At 42.1% G+C, this 19673-nt stretch overlaps 1 protein-coding gene across 1 annotated transcript in view; it reads right to left on the bottom strand.

Annotated features, from left to right (window-relative positions):
- LOC126335838 (pyruvate kinase PKM-like) overlaps positions 1 to 19290 on the bottom strand; it is a 153731-nt gene extending 134441 nt beyond the window's left edge. The window contains exon 1 of the mRNA XM_049999307.1: positions 19147 to 19290. Coding sequence (XP_049855264.1) covers positions 19147 to 19290 — 144 coding nt within the window. The remainder of the gene's footprint in view (positions 1 to 19146) is intronic.
- Between the last annotated feature and the right edge of the window lie 383 nt (positions 19291 to 19673).

Here is a 19673-nt window from a genome sequence, read left to right as displayed (position 1 = left end):
CAGAATCACGAAGCAGCCATAAAAGAATTGCAAACTATTGTTCGTGAAAATCACGACACCTTGCAAGCTAAAATAGACTCAGTTGCATCCACCGATTCGGTTACGCAACTTGCAAGAACTCAGGAAAACTTAAAGGACACAGTAGATTCGATTTCAAAACAAATGGACACTCTGAAACTTGGTTCAGAAAAACACACTGGGGAAATGTGTTCACTATCGGAGAAAGGAGCCGAACTTTCGGATCAGTTCACTAATTTATCTGCAAAGGTAGATGATGATCTGAATGACACAAGACCTGTAGCCATCACTGACACAGAAGAGTATGAACAAATTAAGAAATTCAAACAAAATCAGAATCAAATTAATACGCAATACAAAAGAGAAAACCGGGAAGTACAAGATCAGTTGACGCAGGTAATGCAAAAATTACGTATTTCAGAGGACGCTCGCGCTCCAACACGGGAAGAGGAACTTAGAAATACGGAAAAGCCACAAAATAATAACACAGGGCATTTCGGAAATCATGAAAGAAATTGGCAAGGTGCACCGAATTTTGAGATGGAACCGCCGACATGACGTAACAATGACCGATATGCTACTCGCCGACACGATGATTTTGACTATAAGCTGTTCATTACTGCACGTAAATTCGAAACATTTAAGAATTCTGGCAACGACATTCATCCACAAGCGTGGCTCCATCAATTCTCTCATTGTTTTCCTCCCAACTGGTCATTAGCGCACAGGTTAGAATTTATTTGTGGCTACTTGGAGAATGAACCAGCTGTAATAATGCGATCGGTCATTCACGATTGTCACAGTGAAGGAGAATTTTGTCATGCCTTCCTCTCAGCATATTGGTCTCAAGCTACACAAGACCGAGTAAAACATAGCATCATAATGATGAAACATTTCGAACAATCTGAATTTTCCAGTCTTGTCAAATATTTCGAAGATTTGTTGCACAAGAATCAGTACCTGTCAAACCCATACAGCCCCTCAGAACTCATCCGCATTTGCCTAATCAAACTACCTGAACATTTACGACATATTATTTTGGCAGGACGTTGCAAAGATGACATTGAGGCTTTTCACGGATTGTTACAAGAATTAGAAATTGACACTGACAATCGCGGAAAGCGAAAACAGGAACACAACAATTACAGGTCACATCCGTCGCAATTCCGCGATGAAAGAAATAATAACTGGACACGACAAGGCTATTCTCACAACTCAAATCGTGACCAGAACAGACACCACCCATATGACAACCATTGGCAGAGTAGTAATAATTACAGAGAAAGATCGCATCTCTGTAATAATGAATATGACAGAGAAAACCATGGAAACAGACAATATGGGAACCAAACTAATTATTATCAGGGGAGACAGAATAACTTCAGACGCAACGGTCCACCACGCAATGACGATTCCGGGAGAAATTCTCCACCACATGACCGACAAACAAGAAACTATGTAACTACCGACAAAACGACAGACCTGAATTGCATCAGAACTGGCGGGATTCCTACAGGACAGGGCCCTCCCGACAAGGTGGATTTGTGGAAGTTAGGTCTCGTAATCCCAATAAAGACGCGCGCCAACAAAGAGACAGACATTGAGTCACACCGCAAGCAGCCACGTGCGCCGGCTGGCTCGGCGAAAAATAACATAGACGCCAACCTTGAGAAAAATTCCAGTATTCTTTACCGACGTATACCGCATGATAATTGCTTTCAAGTTCAAACACTGAGTACTCTGAAGAGTAAAGGATTGCACCACATTTCACATGTAAAACCGTTTATTGAAAGATAATCTGCTTTATAACTTAGTCTCTCCCATAGAATTTTTCACTTCACTTACTAGTATGCTTTGTCAGACTTAAGAAATTGTTAACATGCAACAATGTTTGAAGTTAAATATCCAGTCAAGAACCAAGAGAACTTATTTAAACATAAATTACGAATGCATTGTTATAGTGAACAGACGACACAATGTTGTTATGTGTACATTCTTGCTTGTTAGTTGCACGATTACGTAACGACTATAAGGCTTACATACTTAGAACAGATACTTTTAATGAGATTTTAATGCAACATTTTGGTTTAGTTGAAAAGACATACTTTATTTGAAGTACTTTCTGTGAGATTAAAGATGACTTAGCATTTGGTTTCTTTGATAGTTACACGATTATATTACGACGCTACTAATGACACAATTTCCATTATGCTTTTGCGGTGTATCTGTTTTATATCTGCACAGTTTTTCTGAATTCTTCTGGAAAGGAAAACATGTTTTAGTAGTAACTTTGTGGTATAGCTACAATGAGACAGCCTTTTCTGTAGCACAACAATACGTTACAGTACAGTACTTACTTCATCACGGCAATAAGCGTAGTAACTACGATATCTATACGCAAAGCATTTCACTTTTCTTTATCATGAGGTACGTACATTGACTTCTGTAGAACTTAGCTTTCGGAGGACGATAACTACGACACTTCCACAGAGATTATCTTACAACACGACGCACAGTTTAGCGCTACAGTACACGTATTTGAGTGATTAATTTTGTACTTAAAACATTTATTTTTAAAGATATTTGAAGTACAATGATACAAAGGTTTTCCATGATACATTTCATTCCATTGCTGTAATCTGTAACACCTGAGGATATAATTACATTAATCCTCAGGGGGGTACACGCTTACTTTGTGTACCATGTGTATGGCAAGCACAAGGAGCCCTAGCTAATATGGTATTTGCTTATACAAATTTACACATCGGTAACATATTTCTCTAACACGTAAATTACACAGCAATCTGATCATTTAACAGAGGAACAAACATTTTTTTTTACTACATCAGTGACATATGTTTACGTAATTACACACTTGGATAACTTCATACTTACGAAATTGTATTTTGTCTGTATTTTGTGAAATGTTCATATTTTTTTCAGAACCATTGTGATACTATGAGAGCTTTGAATGATGTATTTGGTATGGGATCATGATTTTTAAGGTACGTTTGAGGTAGATGACACTTTTGACATGAGCAGAGAATTTTTTTAGGTTTTGAAATTATTGGAGGAAGGTACGACGATTTTGAGAGTTGACTGAGGTGTTATGATATTATTACGATGACTATGTGTATTATGCTGCTGAGGTATGTTTAAGCTGATGCTATATGAGTTATTTGATTATGCTACACATCTGTTATGATGAAATATTGAAGAAGTGTCGACGAATAAGGTAAGGAATAATGAGTAGTGGTTAGGGACTCTGGTTTGTGAAAAAGGTGGTTGGAAACCAAGAATTGTACTTTAAGAGTTATTAAATGTATGTAAATGCATGAATGTATTACAATGCTGGTGAAAATTTTTTGAACACTATTATATTTAAAAGATTTTGTTTCTACAGATTTGTAACGCAAATTCTCAACCTGTGAAAATATTTTTATATGAGACTGTCACTGTAGCGGAAACTGCTGTCGTAAATATTTCGGTATGAAAGGTAAGTGGCCGTGACGTAATGCGTCGTGGGCACCCACCTGTGCGATAGTCGCCTGGGAAAAAAGCCATTAGTGTGTGACTTTCAGAGGCACAGGTAAAAAAAAAGCCATTATCCTCTCTATTGACATTCCTTTGTAGAAAGCATTGCAAAAACGACACGCTCATTACTTGGAAAGATACTTTCTTACATCTGCACACCTGATTATAACAAACGACTTTCTACGAGAGTTGAGAGAATTCTACTAACTTATGAAATGTCGCATGACTATTGAATGATATTTTTATGCTTTGTACATAGTTGCTTATTTCATTTGATATCTGTTTTCCAGCTGTGTTGCAGCATTAGTTTTATAAAATAAAATTAAATGCATTTGCTAATGTGAACACTTTCTGTCAACAGATCTATTAAATAATTATTTTATGATCCACATTCTTCGAAACAGGAGCTCTTGGAATGGAAAGAGCAATAAGAAGCGGCTAATAACAGTAACTGTATATATAATTTTCTTTTCAAGTACTTGGTAATTTGTTGTAGCATTAGTTTTTGTGGTGCACCACTTTAATTATATAGACATTAAGATGTGAATATACATTTCCCTTATCTGCGTTGTTGTCTTTAGTGTACTATTTGTTCTGCTTGTGGGTTTGTCATGTTTAGGTATAAGTTATTACATTTATTGCTGCTTGCTTTGCTTACTTGCATTTTTTTGTTATTGCTGTTTGTATTAATTGTTTTGTGCTGCTGCATTGCCTCGTCCCTTAGTTTAGCATCTGAGCTCAGTAGGTTTAAGTTAGCTTAAGAGGGCGTAGACTACATAAGAAACTAACTATGATGAATTGGAAGAAAAGCATTGTGAAGCTATAAGAAAATGGTTTGGCCAAAAAAGTAGTGTACAGTGGAGAAAAACTATTTTTGAAAGAGGATGAGAACAGAATACAGAAAGCATGCTTGGATAGGATTTTTTATGGCTGGAGCAAATGTTGAAATAAGAGGGGCGATCTATGGAATGAAGTTTTGGGTTGGACTCCAGTACCAAATGTTACCCTGAAAACAAACCCTGTCCTTTCCTTTTGTGTTATCCCACTCTGTGTTTGTGTACCCTTGTGTATTTATTTTCTTCCTGTCTCTGTGTACTGTTTCATAGAATTTTTTCTGTTCTAATACTAAGCTACATTCACTATGGTGAGGAATACTGTTATCCTCAAATATAATTTGCATTAATAACATGTTATTTACTTTGTAAAGATGTTTACACATTATTTATTCTGTTTTGTTCTAATGCTCATGTGTGAATTTGATGTTTCAAAAGTTATTCTGATCTTTTATGTATGTACTTATGTCGTAATTTTTGTAACTGATGTATTTGTTATTTCGATTCTTTTGTAAAGCCTGTTTTACTACATATGTTATCTGTATTGTTATGTTCTTTAATAATGTATTTTGTACCTTTGTTATTGTATTCTCATGTTATAAAATTGTAATTGACATCAATTGATCAAATTAAGTAATTTGTAAGTTACATTTCACTGCGCACATTTATGTTGGTCATAGTATATGGACAATATGTGAGAAGTAGGGACTGTTAGTGTTTGCACGTGTGTTGACAATTCAGCAAGAGACTGGATAACAGCATTGCTTGTTCTAAGGACAATTAAAAAAACAACTTTGTGAGTGCACAAGTGGTGGTTTATGGACTTGCTATATTCTCCGCAAGACTCTTCGATGGTGATTGTGCACCTGCACAGTCGCAACAGATGGCTGCTGGCCATCTCTACAAGGACTGAAGTGGGTCTACACCTTTGATGACTCACCAATACCAATATTTCTACAAGGACTGCAGTAGGTCTGCACCCCTGGTGGCCCAACAATACCATAATCTGTACCAGGACTACAGTGGGTCTGCTCTGTGATGACCTACCTACTAATAGTCTTCAACTTCGATTGACTCTGCTGTGCGTTTGCTCTGTTGTGGCCCATTACCTGCCTGCATGTCAAGAGTCAGCACTGTCTTTCCGTTGGAAGGACAACACTACTTGTTCAAGACTGCATGGAAATCCACTACTTCTGTGTGCATTTTCTTTTACTAGTCAGGCTTTGAGAAAAACACTGCTATTTTACTTTGATGAATGATCAGGACTGTCTTTATGGACTGTGAGAAAATTTTAGCTTTTGACCAACATTGTATCGATAAGTGTGTGCATTTTATTTCTTTGTGATTGTAATTATGAAAAAATTTTTCAAATCTGTATTGGCCAGTGCCCAAAACAATTTGTAAAATTTTTTGTGACGACCATGGGGGCTATGTAAGTAAGCTGTTTAGGTTTTTTTATTGGTAACGCCACATAGCGCTCTGTATGGAAAATCACTGGCTGTGCTGTGTGCTGTCTGTGGCTGGTTTGCATTGTTGTCTGCCATTGTAGTGTTGGGCAGCGGCAGCTGGTTGCTAAAAGCGCGTAGCGTTGCACAGTTGTAGGTGAGCCGCCAGCAGTGGTGGACGTGGGGAGAGAGATGGCAGAGTTTTGAAATTTGTAAGAATTGATGTCATGAACTGATATATATATTATGACTATTAAGGTAAATACATTGTTTGTTCTCTATTAAAATCTTTCATTTGCTAACTATCCCTATCAGTAGTTAGTGCCTTCCGTAGTTTGAATCTTTTAATTAGCTGGCAGTAGTGGCGCTCGCTGTTTTGCAATAGCTTGAGTAACGAAGATTTTTGTGAGGTAAGTGATTTGTGAAACGTATAGGCTAATGTTAGTCAGGGCCATTCTATCGTAGGGATTTTTGGAAGTCAGATTGCGTTGCGCTAAAAATATTGTGTGTCAGTTAAAACACAGTCTTGTACAATTTTTCTAAGGGGCTGCTCCGTTCATGTCTTTATTGAACACACACTAATTGAGAGCTATTAATAACAGAAGATAGCCACCTGGGAATTTTATAGCTGGGATCAACACTAAAACTCTCGCACTGTCTTCGTAGACGAGGTGGTTTTCTGGTGCCTTGTTCTAACCTGTCAAGGTAAGTATGAGTACTGTATACGAGTAGTGACGACTGCTGGGACTACTCGTACAGTGTATAGTCGACATGTACTCAACTCCTCTCATATGGAACTAAGAAAGCTGTGGAGACTGAGGTCGCATCCCCTTACTCAATTGATAGTATGGATATATTTGGAATTTAACCCAGCGCCTGGGCGAAGGTTCGATGATGATCAGCTTCAATCCTCTGCGTCTCCTCTGCTAGCCAGTCAATAACAGTCAACAAAATTTCTTTCAGTGCTGAATTTGAACTGGCTACTCTCAAAGCGGTCGGTACTGCATTAGCCTCCATCAGCAACGTTGACTGCCGTGCATATCAGGAGTCTGCCACAACGAATGTGCTGCGACTGCTTCTGTGCATGATATCTGCATTCGTACAATGAACTGGGGCATCAGTCGAGACATCGTTTTATACGCCAAGAGAATATTGACTGTATAAGAAAAGAGCACAACCATTCACTGTTGCTACAATAAAACGACACATGCTGTACAAATTGTGACTTTGTGACAATTGTTTTGGATGAAATCGGAAGTTCACTGAGGCTTTTTGCAGATGATGCTGTGGTGTATCGAGAGGTTGCAACAATGGAAAATTGTACTGAAATGCAGGAGGATCTGCAGCGAATTGACGCATGGTGCACGGAATGGCAATTGAATCTCAATGTAGACAAGTGTAATGTGATGCGAATACATAGAAAGATAGGTCCCTTATCATTTAGCTACAAAATAGCAGGTCAGCAACTGGAAGCAGTTAATTCCATAAATTATCTGGGAGTACACATTAGGAGTGATTTAAAATGGAATGATCATATAAAGTTGATCGTCGGTGGAGCAGGTGCCAGACTGAGATTCATTGGAAGAATCCTAAGGAAATGCAATCCGACAACAAAGGAAGTAGGTTACAGTACGCTTGTTCGCCCAATGCTTGAATACTGCTCAGCAGTGTGGGATCCGCACCAGGTAGGGTTGGTAGAAGAGATAGAGAAGATCCAACGGAGAGCAGCGCGCTTCGTTACAGGATCATTTAGTAATTGCGAAAGCGTTACGGAGATGATAGATAAACTCCAGTGGAAGACTCTGCAGGAGAGACGCTCAGTAGCTCGGTACGGGCTTTTGTTAAAGTTTCGAGAACATACCTTCACCGAAGAGTCAAGCAGTATATTGCTCCCTCCTACGTATATCTCGCGAAGAGACCATGAGGATAAAATCAGAGAGATTAGAGCCCACACAGAAGCATACCGACAATCCTTCTTTCCACGTACAATACGAGACTGGAATAGAAGGGAGAACCGATAGAGGTACTCAGGGTACCCTCCGCCATACACCGTCAGGTGGCTTGCGGAGTATGGATGTAGATGTAGATGTAGATGTAGATAGTTCCAGTCCCGCGGTCTCATTTGTTTATCAGTGTTTATTTGCATTTCTTGGTGCGGAACTACCACAGTGAAGTGCCCAAGTTTTGTTGCAGATGTGCTTCCAGATTATCGCCTCGGTGACCAGAACCAACTTGAAATGTGGTAGTGTGGTCCAAAAAATTGGGAACACAGATGCAACAGTCTCTCCTATCTTCAAAAGACACCTCAACTACAAGTAGATTACAACAACCTCTACGATACATGTGTAATGAAACTAATGTGAATATATATACAAATTTTTTGCCCTTCACAGGCAGTAGTCTTTACCGACTAAGCTAGCCTGCCACGACTCACGGGCCACCCTTGCAGCCTTCTTCTCTCAGGTGGCAGGCCCACTACGTATACAATAGAGCTTCCTCGAAGTTTGGAAGGAAGAAGATATATTGGAAAAAATGAAACTGCGAAGACTGGGTGCACAGTTAGCATGAGCAATGCTGGCGAAAGGAAAAGTTCCCGTGTAGAGTCTCAGTCCGAGACACAATTTTAATTTGCCCGGGAGTTTCTAAACAGCGCACACTGGGCTGCATGCTAAAAGATTCATTCTGTAAATGTAGATGTTGCTCGCCAAAGACATGTCGATTTTGGTAGACAGAATAGCACAAGCTCTGAAACGCATGCGCAGCTGTTGTCAGATCCAGTTTTTAGAAACTCCTGACTTAGGGACTGGAGGTTTGAAAAACTAGTGGATCATGGATGTAAAAGTCTGAACACAAAAAACGACATAAATTTTCAATCATTAAGTAGGTATTTTCTTGTAATGTCCGCCCCTGACAAAATAAGTAAAGGAACCACAAGGGGAAGAAGAAATAAAAGGAAACTTTATGGGTTGAGACGGCATGTGATGTGATTTCAATGATCACAGAATAGAGTCAAATTAACAAAGAAATTGACGGTATGAGCCCTTTATCAGTATGACGTTGCTCCCCTCTTCCCTGGATTCGAGCACTGATTCAGTCGCGAAGGACGTCATTGTATCTCTCCTGAGGCAAGTTGGACTAGAGCTGTCGTAATCGATCCTTCTTGATATCCTATGCACTGGCACTCTGACGGAGCTAATGCCATATATGTTCTATTGGGAAAAGATCTGGGGACCGTGCTAGACATAGGAGTATCTCAACATCATACAGTCAGTTGACGGAGACACATGCCATGTGTGGACGAGTACTGTCCAGTTCATCTACATCTAAATGGATACTCTGCAAACTACATTTACGTGCCTGGCAGCGGATTCATGGAACCATCTTCACAATAATTCTCTGCTATTCCACTCACGAACAGAGAGTGGAAGAAACGAAGATCTATACCTTTCCGTGCGAGCTCTGATTTCCCTTATCTTATTATGATGATCGTTTTTCTCTATGTAGGTCGGTGGCAACAAAATATTTTTTCATTCGGAGAAGAAAGTTGGTGATTGAAATTTCATGAGAAGATCTCGCCGTAGCGGAAAGCATCTGTTTTAACCATGTCCACCCCAAATCCTGTATCACGTCAATGATAATCTCTCCCCTATTTGTAGATAATACAAAACGTGTTGCTCTTCTTTGAACTTTCTCGATGTACTCTGACAACCCTATCTTGTAAGGATCCCACAATGTGCAGCAGTACTCCAAAAGAGGACGGACAAGCACAGTGTAGATACTCTCCTTAATAGATCTCTTGCATCTTCTAAGTGTTCTGCCAGTAAAACACAGTCTTCAGTTCGCCTTCCTGACAACATTTTCTACGTGTTGTTTCCGATTTAAGATGTTCGTTATTGTAATTCCTAGGTATTTAGTTGAATTTACGACCTTTCGATTTGATTGATTAATGGTGTGAACGAAGTTTAACTAATTGCTTTCAGCACTCATGTGGATGACCTGACACTTTTCATTATTTAGGGCCAATTGCCAATTTTCGTACCATATACACTATATGATCAAAAGTACCCAAACACCCACAAAAACATACGTTTTGCATATTAGGTGCATTGTGCTGCCACCTACTGCCAGGTTCTCCATATCAGCGACCTCAGTAGTCATTAGACATCGTGAGAGGGCAGAATGGGCCGCTCCGCGGAACTACAAACTTCGAACGTGGTCAGGTGATTGGGTGTCACTTGCGTCATACGTCTGTACGCGAGGTTTCTACACTGCTAAACACCCCTAGGTCCACGGTGTCCTATGTGATAGTGAAGAGGAAACATGAAGGGATACGTACAGCAGAAAAGCGTACAGGCTGACCTCGTCTGTTGACTGACAGAGACCACCGACAGCTGAAGAGGGTCTTAATCTGTAATAGGCAGACATCTACCCAGACCATCACACAAGAATTCAAACTGCATCAGGATGCACTGCAAGCACTAAGAGGTGAGAAAACTTGGATTTCATGGTCGAGCGGCTGCTCGTAAGCCACATGTCACGCCGGTAAATGACAAACGACGCCTCGCTTGGTGTAAAGAGTGTAAACATTGAACGATTGAACAGTGTAAAAACGCTGTGTGGCGTGACGAATCACCGTTCAATGTGGCGATTCGATGGCAGGGTGTTGGGTATGGCGAATGCCCGGTGAACGACCTCTGCCAGCGGGTGTAGTGCCGGAGGCAGTGGTGTTATGGTGTGGTCGTATTTTTCGTGCAGGGGGCTTGCACCCCTTGTTGTTTTGCGCGGCACAATCACAGCACAGGCATACATTGACGTTTTAAGCACCTCCGTGCTTCCCACTGTTGAAGAGCAATTCGGGGATGGCGACTGCATCTTTCAACACGATCGAGCACCTGTTCATAATTAAAGACGTGCAGCGGAGAGCTAACATGACAATAACTTCCCTGTAATGGACTGGCCTGCACAGAGTCTTGACCTATCCAATAAATGGTTCAAATGGCTCTGAGCACTATGGGACTTAACATCTATGGTCATCAGTCCCCTAGAACTTAGAACTACTTAAACCTAACTAACCTAAGGACAGCACACAACACCCAACCATCACGAGGCAGAGAAAATCCCTGACCCCACCGGGAATCGAACCCGGGAACCCGGGCGTGGGAAGCGAGAACGCTACCGCACGACCACGAGATGCGGGCACCTATCCAATAGAACACTTTTGTGATGTTTTGGAACGCCGACTTTGTGCTAGGCCTCACTGACCGACATCGATACCTTTCCTCAGTGCAGCACTCCGTGAAGAATGGGCTGCCATTCCCCAAGAAACCTTCCAGAATCTGATTGAACGTATGCCTGCGAGAGTGGAAGCTGCCATCAAGGCTAAGGCTGGGTCAACATAATATTGAATTCCAGCATTACCGATGGAGAGCGCTACGAACTTGTAATTCATTTTCAGCCAGGTGTCCGAATACATTTGACCACATATTGTACATATTTTTTTTCTAAATCGTTTTAAAAATATTTTATCTGCTGATGACTTTACAGGGTGGTAAACAACTTAAGACTGCTTCTCAGATTGTCTACTAAATCGTTTATATTCACACATCAAAAAAAGTTTTGCGGCACCTCGGCTCCCAGTGTTCCGGAACCTGTACAGAAAATTGGAATAGAGATCAACATAAACATAATATTTCCCCTTTTTATTGCTCATGAAACCCACTCATTGCATGTTGTACCACCATACAGAGAGACCTTCAGAGGTGTTGGTCCATATTGCTGTACACACCGGTAATTCTAATAACCAGTAGCACGTACTCTTGCATCGATGTATTTCTATATTCGTCGTGGCATACTATTCAGAAGTTCATCAAGGCACTGTTGGATAAAATTGTCCCACTCCTCAACGGCGCTTTGGCATAGATCCCTCAGAGTGGTTGGTGGGTTACGCCGTCCATAAACAGCCCTTTTTAATCTATCCCAGGCATGTTCGATAGGGCTAATGTCTGGAGAACATGCTGGCCATTCTAATCGAGCGATGTCATTGTCCTGAAGGAAGTCATTCACAAGGCGTGCACGATGGGTGCGCGAATTGTCGTCCATGAAGACGAATACCTCGCCAATATGCTGCCGATGTTGTCACATTATCGGTCGGAGGATGGCATTCACGTATCGTACAGCTGGAAAGTGTGTCTAAGGCTTTCAGCCTGACCGGGTTGCTTCCAAACACGACTCCGACGATTGTCTGGTTGAAAGCATATGCGAAATTCATCGGTGAAGAGAATGTGAGGCCAATGTTGAGCGGTTCACTCGGCATGTTGTTGGGCCTGTCTGTACGGCGCTGCATAGTGTCTTCGTTGCAAAGATGGAACTCACCATGGACGTCGGGAGTGAAGTTGCGCATCTTGCAGCCTATTGCGCACACTTTGAGTCGTAACACGACGTCCTGTGGCTGAACGGAAAGCATTATTGAACATGGTAGCGTTGCTGTCAGGGTTCCTCCGAGCCACAATCCGTAGGTAGCGGTAATCCACTGCAGTAGTAGTAGCCCTTGGACGGTCTGAGCGAGGCATGTCATCGAGAGTTACTGTTTCTTTGTACCTCCTCCATGTCTGAACAACTTCGCTTTGGTTCACTCCGAGACGCCTGGACACTTGCGTTGCTGAGAGATCTTCCTGGCACAGAGTAACAATGCGGACGCTATCGAACGCGTTATTGACCATCTAGGCATGATTGAACTACAGGCAACACGAGCCGCGTACCTCCTTCCTGGTGGAATGACTGGAACTGATCGGCTGTAGGACTCCGTCCGTCTAACAGGCACTGCTCATACATGGTTGTTTACAACTTTGGCCGGGTTTAGTGACATCTCTGAACAGTCAAAGGGACTGTGTCTGTGATGCAATATCCATAGTCAACGTCTATCTTCAGGAGTTCTGGGAACCTGGGTGATGCAAAACTTTTTTATGTAAGTGGATAAAGAACAGCAAAGGGCCTGTAACACTACCTTGGGGAACGCCAGAGATCACTTGTGTTTTACTCGATTACTTTCCGTCATTTACTATGAACTGTGACCTCTCTGACAGGAAATCACGAATCCAGTCACATAACTATGACGATATTCCATAAGCTTGCAATTTCACTACAAGTAGCTCGTGAGGTACGGTGTCGAAAGCCCTCTGGAGATCTAGAAAAACGAAACAATTTGAAATCACTTGTCGATGGCACCCAATACTTCGTGTGACGTAAAAGCTAGTTTTGTTTCACAAGAATGATGTTTTCTAAATCCGTGTTGACTGTGCATCAAAAGACTGTTCTCTTCGAGGTAATTTTTAATGTTGGGACACAATGTGTCTTCCAAAATACTGCTGCATATCGACGTTAATGTTAAAGGCCTGTAATTTAGAGGATTACTTCTACTGCCTTTCTTGCTTATTGGTGTGACCTGTGCAACTTCCCAGTCTTAGAGAGAGGATCTTCCGTCGAGCGAACGTTTGTATATAATTGTTAAGTATGGAGCTGTTGCGTCAGCATACTCTCAAAGGAACCTAACTTGTATACTGTCTGGACCGGCAGACTTTCTTTTAATAAGTGATTTATGTTGCTTCACTACTCCGAGGTTCTCTACCTCAGAGGTACTCATGTTGGCAACTGTCCTTGATTCGAATTCGGGAATATTCACTTCGCCTTCTTTGGTGAAGGTATTTCGGAAGGTTGTATTTAGTAACTCTGCTTCGGCAGCTCTTTCATCGATAGTATTCCCGTTGCTGTTGCGCAGAGAAGGCAGTTCATTGTGTCTTACCGCTAGTATACTGTACATACGACCAGAATCTCTTTGGATTTTCTGCCAGGTTCCGAAACAGGGTGTCGTTATGGAAACTATTGTAAGCATCTCGCATTGAAGTTCGTGCTAAATTTCGAGCTTCTGTAAAAAATCACCATTCTTGGGCATTTTGCGTCCGCTTATATTTGGCATGCTTTTATCATTGTTTCTGCTGCAGTGTTCTGATTCTGTTTTGTACAGCATGTGGGACCAGCTCCGTCCGCTGTTAATTCATTTGGTATAGATCTCCCAATTGTTGTCGATACTATTTCTTTGAATTCAAGTAGCATCTGATCTACCCTTACGTTGGTCATTTGGAAGGAATAGAGATTGCCTCTCACGAAGGCCCCAACGAATTTTTGTGTGCTTTTTCTGACCAGATATATTTTTTTTTTGTTTGTTTGTTTTTGGAGGATTTGGGAGTTACAGTATTCAGTCTCATTGCGCCAATTAATCTTGGTGAAAAATGTCACCATGGGACTGTCGCATGAGTGGTTACACTTGAGGATGGAAATATTTGTCTCAAGTTCCTATGAGGCCTAACTGCTGAGGTCGTCGGTCCCTGATTTATATAAATGATCTAGGTGATAAACTGAGCTGCCCCTTAGATTGTTTGCAGATGACGCTCTAATGTACCGTCTAGTAAACTCATCAGACGATCAATTCCAATTACAAAATGACATAGAGAGAAATTCTGTATGGTGCGAAAAGTGGCAATTAGCACTAAACAAAGAAAAGTGCGAGGTCATCCACGTGGGTACTAAAAAAAATCCGATAACTTTTGGGTATACGATAAATCGCACAAATTTAAGGGCTGTCAATTCGACTAAATGCCGAGGAATTACAATGACGAGCAACTTAAATTGGGAAGGTGAAACAAAGACTGAGCTTTGTTGGCAGGACACTTAGAAGATGCGACAAACCCACTAAAGAGACAGCCTACATTACACTTGTCCGTCCTCAGTTGGAATATTGCTGCACGGTATGGGATCCTTACCAGGTAGGATTGACGGAGGACATCGAAAAAGTGCAAACAAGGGCAGCTCGTTTCGTGTTATCGCGCGCAATAGGGGTGAGAGTGTCACTGATATGATACGAGAGTTGGGGTAGCTGTCACTGAAACAAAGGTGGTTTTCTCTGCGCTGAGACCTATTTACGAAATTTCAATCACCAATTTTCTCTTTCGAATGAGTAAATATTTGGTTGACAAGAGAAAGTTTAAAATAAACGTAAATAAATCGTAAAGTATCAATACTATTTGTAGAAAAAATCTCCATAACCACCTACGTAGGGAAAAATGATCATCGTAATAAAATAAGAGAAATCAGAGCTCGAACAGAAAGATTTAGGTGTTCCTTTTTTCCACGCACCATTCGAGAGTGGAACGGTGGAGAAGTAGTATGAAAATGGTTCGATGAACCCTCTGCCAGGCACTTAAGTGTGAATTGCAGAGTAACCAAGTAGATGTACATGTACCCACTGGCTCCCCACAACTTGGCGCCATGAGTAACACTGCTGTGTCTTTCCAACACACTGGAAGAATGAGACATCTGCCGAGGTCGCCACGACACTCACTGACGGCGGTCATTCGGAGTAGTTCATAAACGCGATTAATTGCTGGACACAATGTGTCGCTGTTCATCAGCAGTCCGTACAAGGGGCATTTGAAAAGTCCGTGCAAAGTCCGAGAGATGGCACCGCCGGCGCGTATCGAGGTCATGTTTAGTTAGTAGCATCTTTGGAAAGAACGCACACCAAGTTTCAGCCATATTGGTCCATTTCTTTGTGTTTGGCATTCGTGTGAATCAAAGAAGTCGAGTAATTGTCAAAAAATGGACGAAGAAGAATTTTGTGTGGTGATTAAACATTACTATATGAAAGGCAAAACGCCTCCGGAGACTAAAGAGAAGTTTGATAAACATTACAGCGACTCTGCACCTTCGATTAAAACAATTTATACGTGGTTTCAAAATTTTCGGAGCGGCCATATGGGCACAAGTGATGCTGAACGTTCTGGACACCCTGTGGAGGTTACGACTCCAGAAATCATTGATAAAATCCATGATATGGTGATGAATGACAGAAGAGTTAAGGTGTGTGAGATTGCTAGTGCTGTGGGCATCTCGAATGAATGGGTACATAATATTTTAAATTAACATTTGGTCACGAGAAAGCTATCCGCAAGATGGATTCCGCAATTGCTCACACTTGACCGAAAACAGATTCGTGTGAAGTGTTGCACGGGTGGTTTGTAGCTGTTCAGGAAGAATTCGCAGGACTCTAAGTGATGTTTCGTCACTGTGGATGAAACATGGTGACATAACTACACTCCTGAGAAAGGGAAAATCTGCACCAAGAAAGGCGAAGACCAGTTCTTTAGCTGGAAAGGTTATGGCGACTGTCTTTTAGGATTCGTAAGGGATAATCGTCATCGATTATTTGGGAAAGGGTAAAACTGTTACACATGTATATTATTCATCGTTATTGGACCCTTTGAAAACCAAGTTGCAAGAAAAACTCCTGCGATTGCAATGCAAAAAAGTCCTTTTCCATCATGACAATGCACCATCATACACCTCACCAGTTGTGGTCGCAAAATTAATGGAAACAGGATTCCAACTCGTTTCACATCCCCCCTGTTCTCCAGACTTGGCTCCCTTGGACTACTATTTGTTCCCCAATTTGAAGAAATGGCTGGCGGGACAAAGATTTTATTCAAAGGAGGAGATGATTGCAGCAACTAGTAGCCATTTTGCAGATTTGGAGAATTCCTATTCGGAAGGGATCAACAAATTAGAACTGCACTGGATGAACTGTATAAGTACAAAAGGAGACTATGTCGAAAAATAAAAAAGGTTTACCCCAAACACGTAAGTAGTTTTTATTTTTGCACAGACCTTTCCAACACCCCTCGTAATTCCCATTTCTGGCACCATTTCTAATGCAGCGATCTGTGTTAACAGCATTTTATGCAAGGGACAGTAATCGGTTTTGGTTGCTGCTAGTCTCCTGTCAATGGTGTGGAAAGACACAGAATATTGCCAGGAGTCCATTAGTTGTTCTCGTATGGTAGGCACAGATTCTAAGGGATTACGGTGCGCTTGGTGCACAATACGAATATTCTCCCTTGTGGTGATCAGACGTGGTTGACCGAATCCTTGAGATGAATATGCATGGCCTCGCATTTCCATGCTGTCTATCACTGGGTCACTGTCACAACTGAATGCCCCACAAATCTGGATATTGGGATATTGCACAATTCGACCAGCCGGCCAAATGGAGGCTCACAATGAGGCCCATTTTATCTTCTGACAAGTGCTGATTATACTGTCTCACATGTGTACGTGGCATTTCCGTGTCCTTGATAACGATCACTCAATATCTGACGATATTCATGCCACCTTACATAAGTTTATTCCATAATGATGTTGCAAACTTTCAGAGATGATAGAGAAGGGTAAATAATCAATTTGTGATGAAGGACCCTGCTATGGAAACGACCGAGTCAAAAGGTATAAGCGAAAAACGTTCTGATACCTCTGACAGTGGACCTCTTTTGCTTCAAGCTCTTTCCTTTCCATATTTTGGGCAGAGACAGTCTGGATCAAAACAAGAAGACATGTCCAGTAAACATGGGCTCCAAAATGTATACCTTAAGAGCTGTGAGCACTTACTCATCTTTGCTACAGTGAAATATATCTCTTCTACTGAAAGAATCCTGTTGGAGAAACATCCGCAACTGAGCATTATACCGAAGGTTGAAAATACCGCTACAGTTGTTAAGCTTCTTTTGTTTAACACATGACCGGTTTTAGGCTCTTATATGCCCATCTTCAGCTGTCATATTGAAAACAACAAGAGAAGGGAGATAATTTTTACACGCAGCAATACACATAAAAACAAAAAACTCCTTATATAATTTAAAACCATTTAAAAAACCACCAGTCGGGCTAGGTGCTATAAACCTAAGTCAATGCCGAAATGACACCAGACAGTACTACGGATGACTGCCTGGGTAAAGAAATATGCGAAGAATACCAGGACACTTACACTTGGTGCTGTGTCCTGTGCCGCGGTGGACAAGTGCAAGACACGGTGTGCTACCAACAAGAGCAGAGCATGGAGTAGCGAACATGAAGAAGGAAGCAAACTGGTAAACCAGAGTGGCAAAAGTACTGTCATCTGTCTTTTTTTTCATTTTTCATTTTAAATGTTAATCACTAATTGAAATTGTGAAAGGCCAGGCTAGTGGCCCAGCATTCCTCTTCCCATCAACAGATGGCAGTACTTTTGCCACTCTGGTTTACCAGTTGCTTCCTCCTTCACGTACGCTACTCCATACTCCGTGCTCGTTTCTTTTTGATTTATTACATGTCCATGGATACTGAAATTTTTATTTGTGTATATGGACAAGTGGGCAAATGAGCATTTTAATAGAACTAAGGTAGAAATTTTACACCCGTCCATTTTACAAATGGTGTGATGTGCAAGCCAGTTACAGTCGACAGCTGCCACTGGAACGTCCTGCGATCGCATATATATGTTGACCTTTTTTCTTTATTTTTCTTCACAGCTGCTTTAGGGCGCAAAACTGCTAAGGTCACATGCACCAGAGCCATAACATAAGAAGAAACAAGAACTAAATAAAAACCTGAGCGCGAAAAATGTTACGGCCTAAAGTCAAGCGCCGGCAAGCCAGTCGGGAACGATAGAGAAGAGATGGCTGTGAGAAGACGTCAGCCAATCGCACGCTGACCGACCCCCTTCCAGGACGACGACATGACAGCAGCGGCCCCTATGTGAAGAGGACATAAGTGCCCGCCTGATTGGTCACAGCCCAGTTCAATAGTAGCTTCAAGACTAGTGACTTGTATAGCAGCGTCAACTCTCTCCACATCGCTTGTACTGTCTTAGTAGCAGAGATTTGGAATTGTTTACAATGAAGAAACTTACTTATTTGTATGTCGCCCTTTGCGCGCAACACATCTGTGTCATTGACAAAGTTTAGTATTTTCTCTTTTTGATTTTGTAATATAAGTTATTAATATGATTTGTCTGAATTGTTTGTTTAGCGAACCGAGTACATAGGATTCCTAGACCTCTCATATTCGACGACGAGCATAGAGATTTAAAAATGGCAAAAACGCAATCAAGAACTTTAAAAGAGCAGCAGCTAGGGACAAGGACATCCCTAGGGAAAATTTCTCAAAACATCGTTGAGTTGGCGGAGATCCCCGCCGTGGAGGGAGGGGGGAGGGGAACAAATTTGCTTCGCCATGCCGCTGAGGCGAATAATAAGTTAGACGTGATCGACAGAGCGCTTGTCATCCGCCGTGCTACTCTGAGATGACAAGTTTGGCACAGGAGAGGCACTGGTGGCGTGACGTTAAGTGAAGAGTGTCTGTCTTGTCGCTAGACGCGCTAGTGTTGTGCAGTTTCCACAGCAGCGAGTGTGGCGGCCGTACACGCCGGACTGTGACCGTGGTACGTGACGTACGTGTGAGAGGTGCGACAGTAGCGAGCGTTGGCAGGCGGCCCGCCGCTGCTGCGCGGGCGTCCACTTGCCGGCCGCCTCGTTGGCCGCCGCACGGCACCGCAAATGCTGCGTCGCGCGCAGCTGCGTCCCCGCAGTCGCCGACATGCTGCCGCTCGCCTGCCTCTCTGTGGCTGCACGCCGCTCGTTGCCGGGAGACGGTCCAGTGTCGCCAACCGTTAAGCGTTCCGTCCCGCTCCACCGTGAGAGGCCTCGTCTGCGCCCCTTGCTTGTTTCGTTTGTACTGGATAGGCCCAATCAACTAGCCGCGTCAAAAGGTTGATAGGTGTCGTGTATTATTTTGATAGCTGAGTCGATTGTGAGCGAGCAGCGATGTTGTAAGGCTGTATCGCAGAAGTTATTATCTTTGGTGTGCGCGGTAGCGGGGTAGCATTCATCTCACGCTAGGTGAGGAGAGCCCTACGTCATAGTAACGTAGGCACGCGTCATGAGTTTCACGAGTTTTCCTATAGACTGTTGTGTGCATTGTG

Source organism: Schistocerca gregaria, chromosome 2, assembly GCF_023897955.1.
Source record: "Schistocerca gregaria isolate iqSchGreg1 chromosome 2, iqSchGreg1.2, whole genome shotgun sequence".
Taxonomy (NCBI): Eukaryota; Metazoa; Arthropoda; class Insecta; order Orthoptera; family Acrididae; genus Schistocerca; species Schistocerca gregaria.
This window is presented reverse-complemented; position numbering and strand designations above follow the sequence as displayed.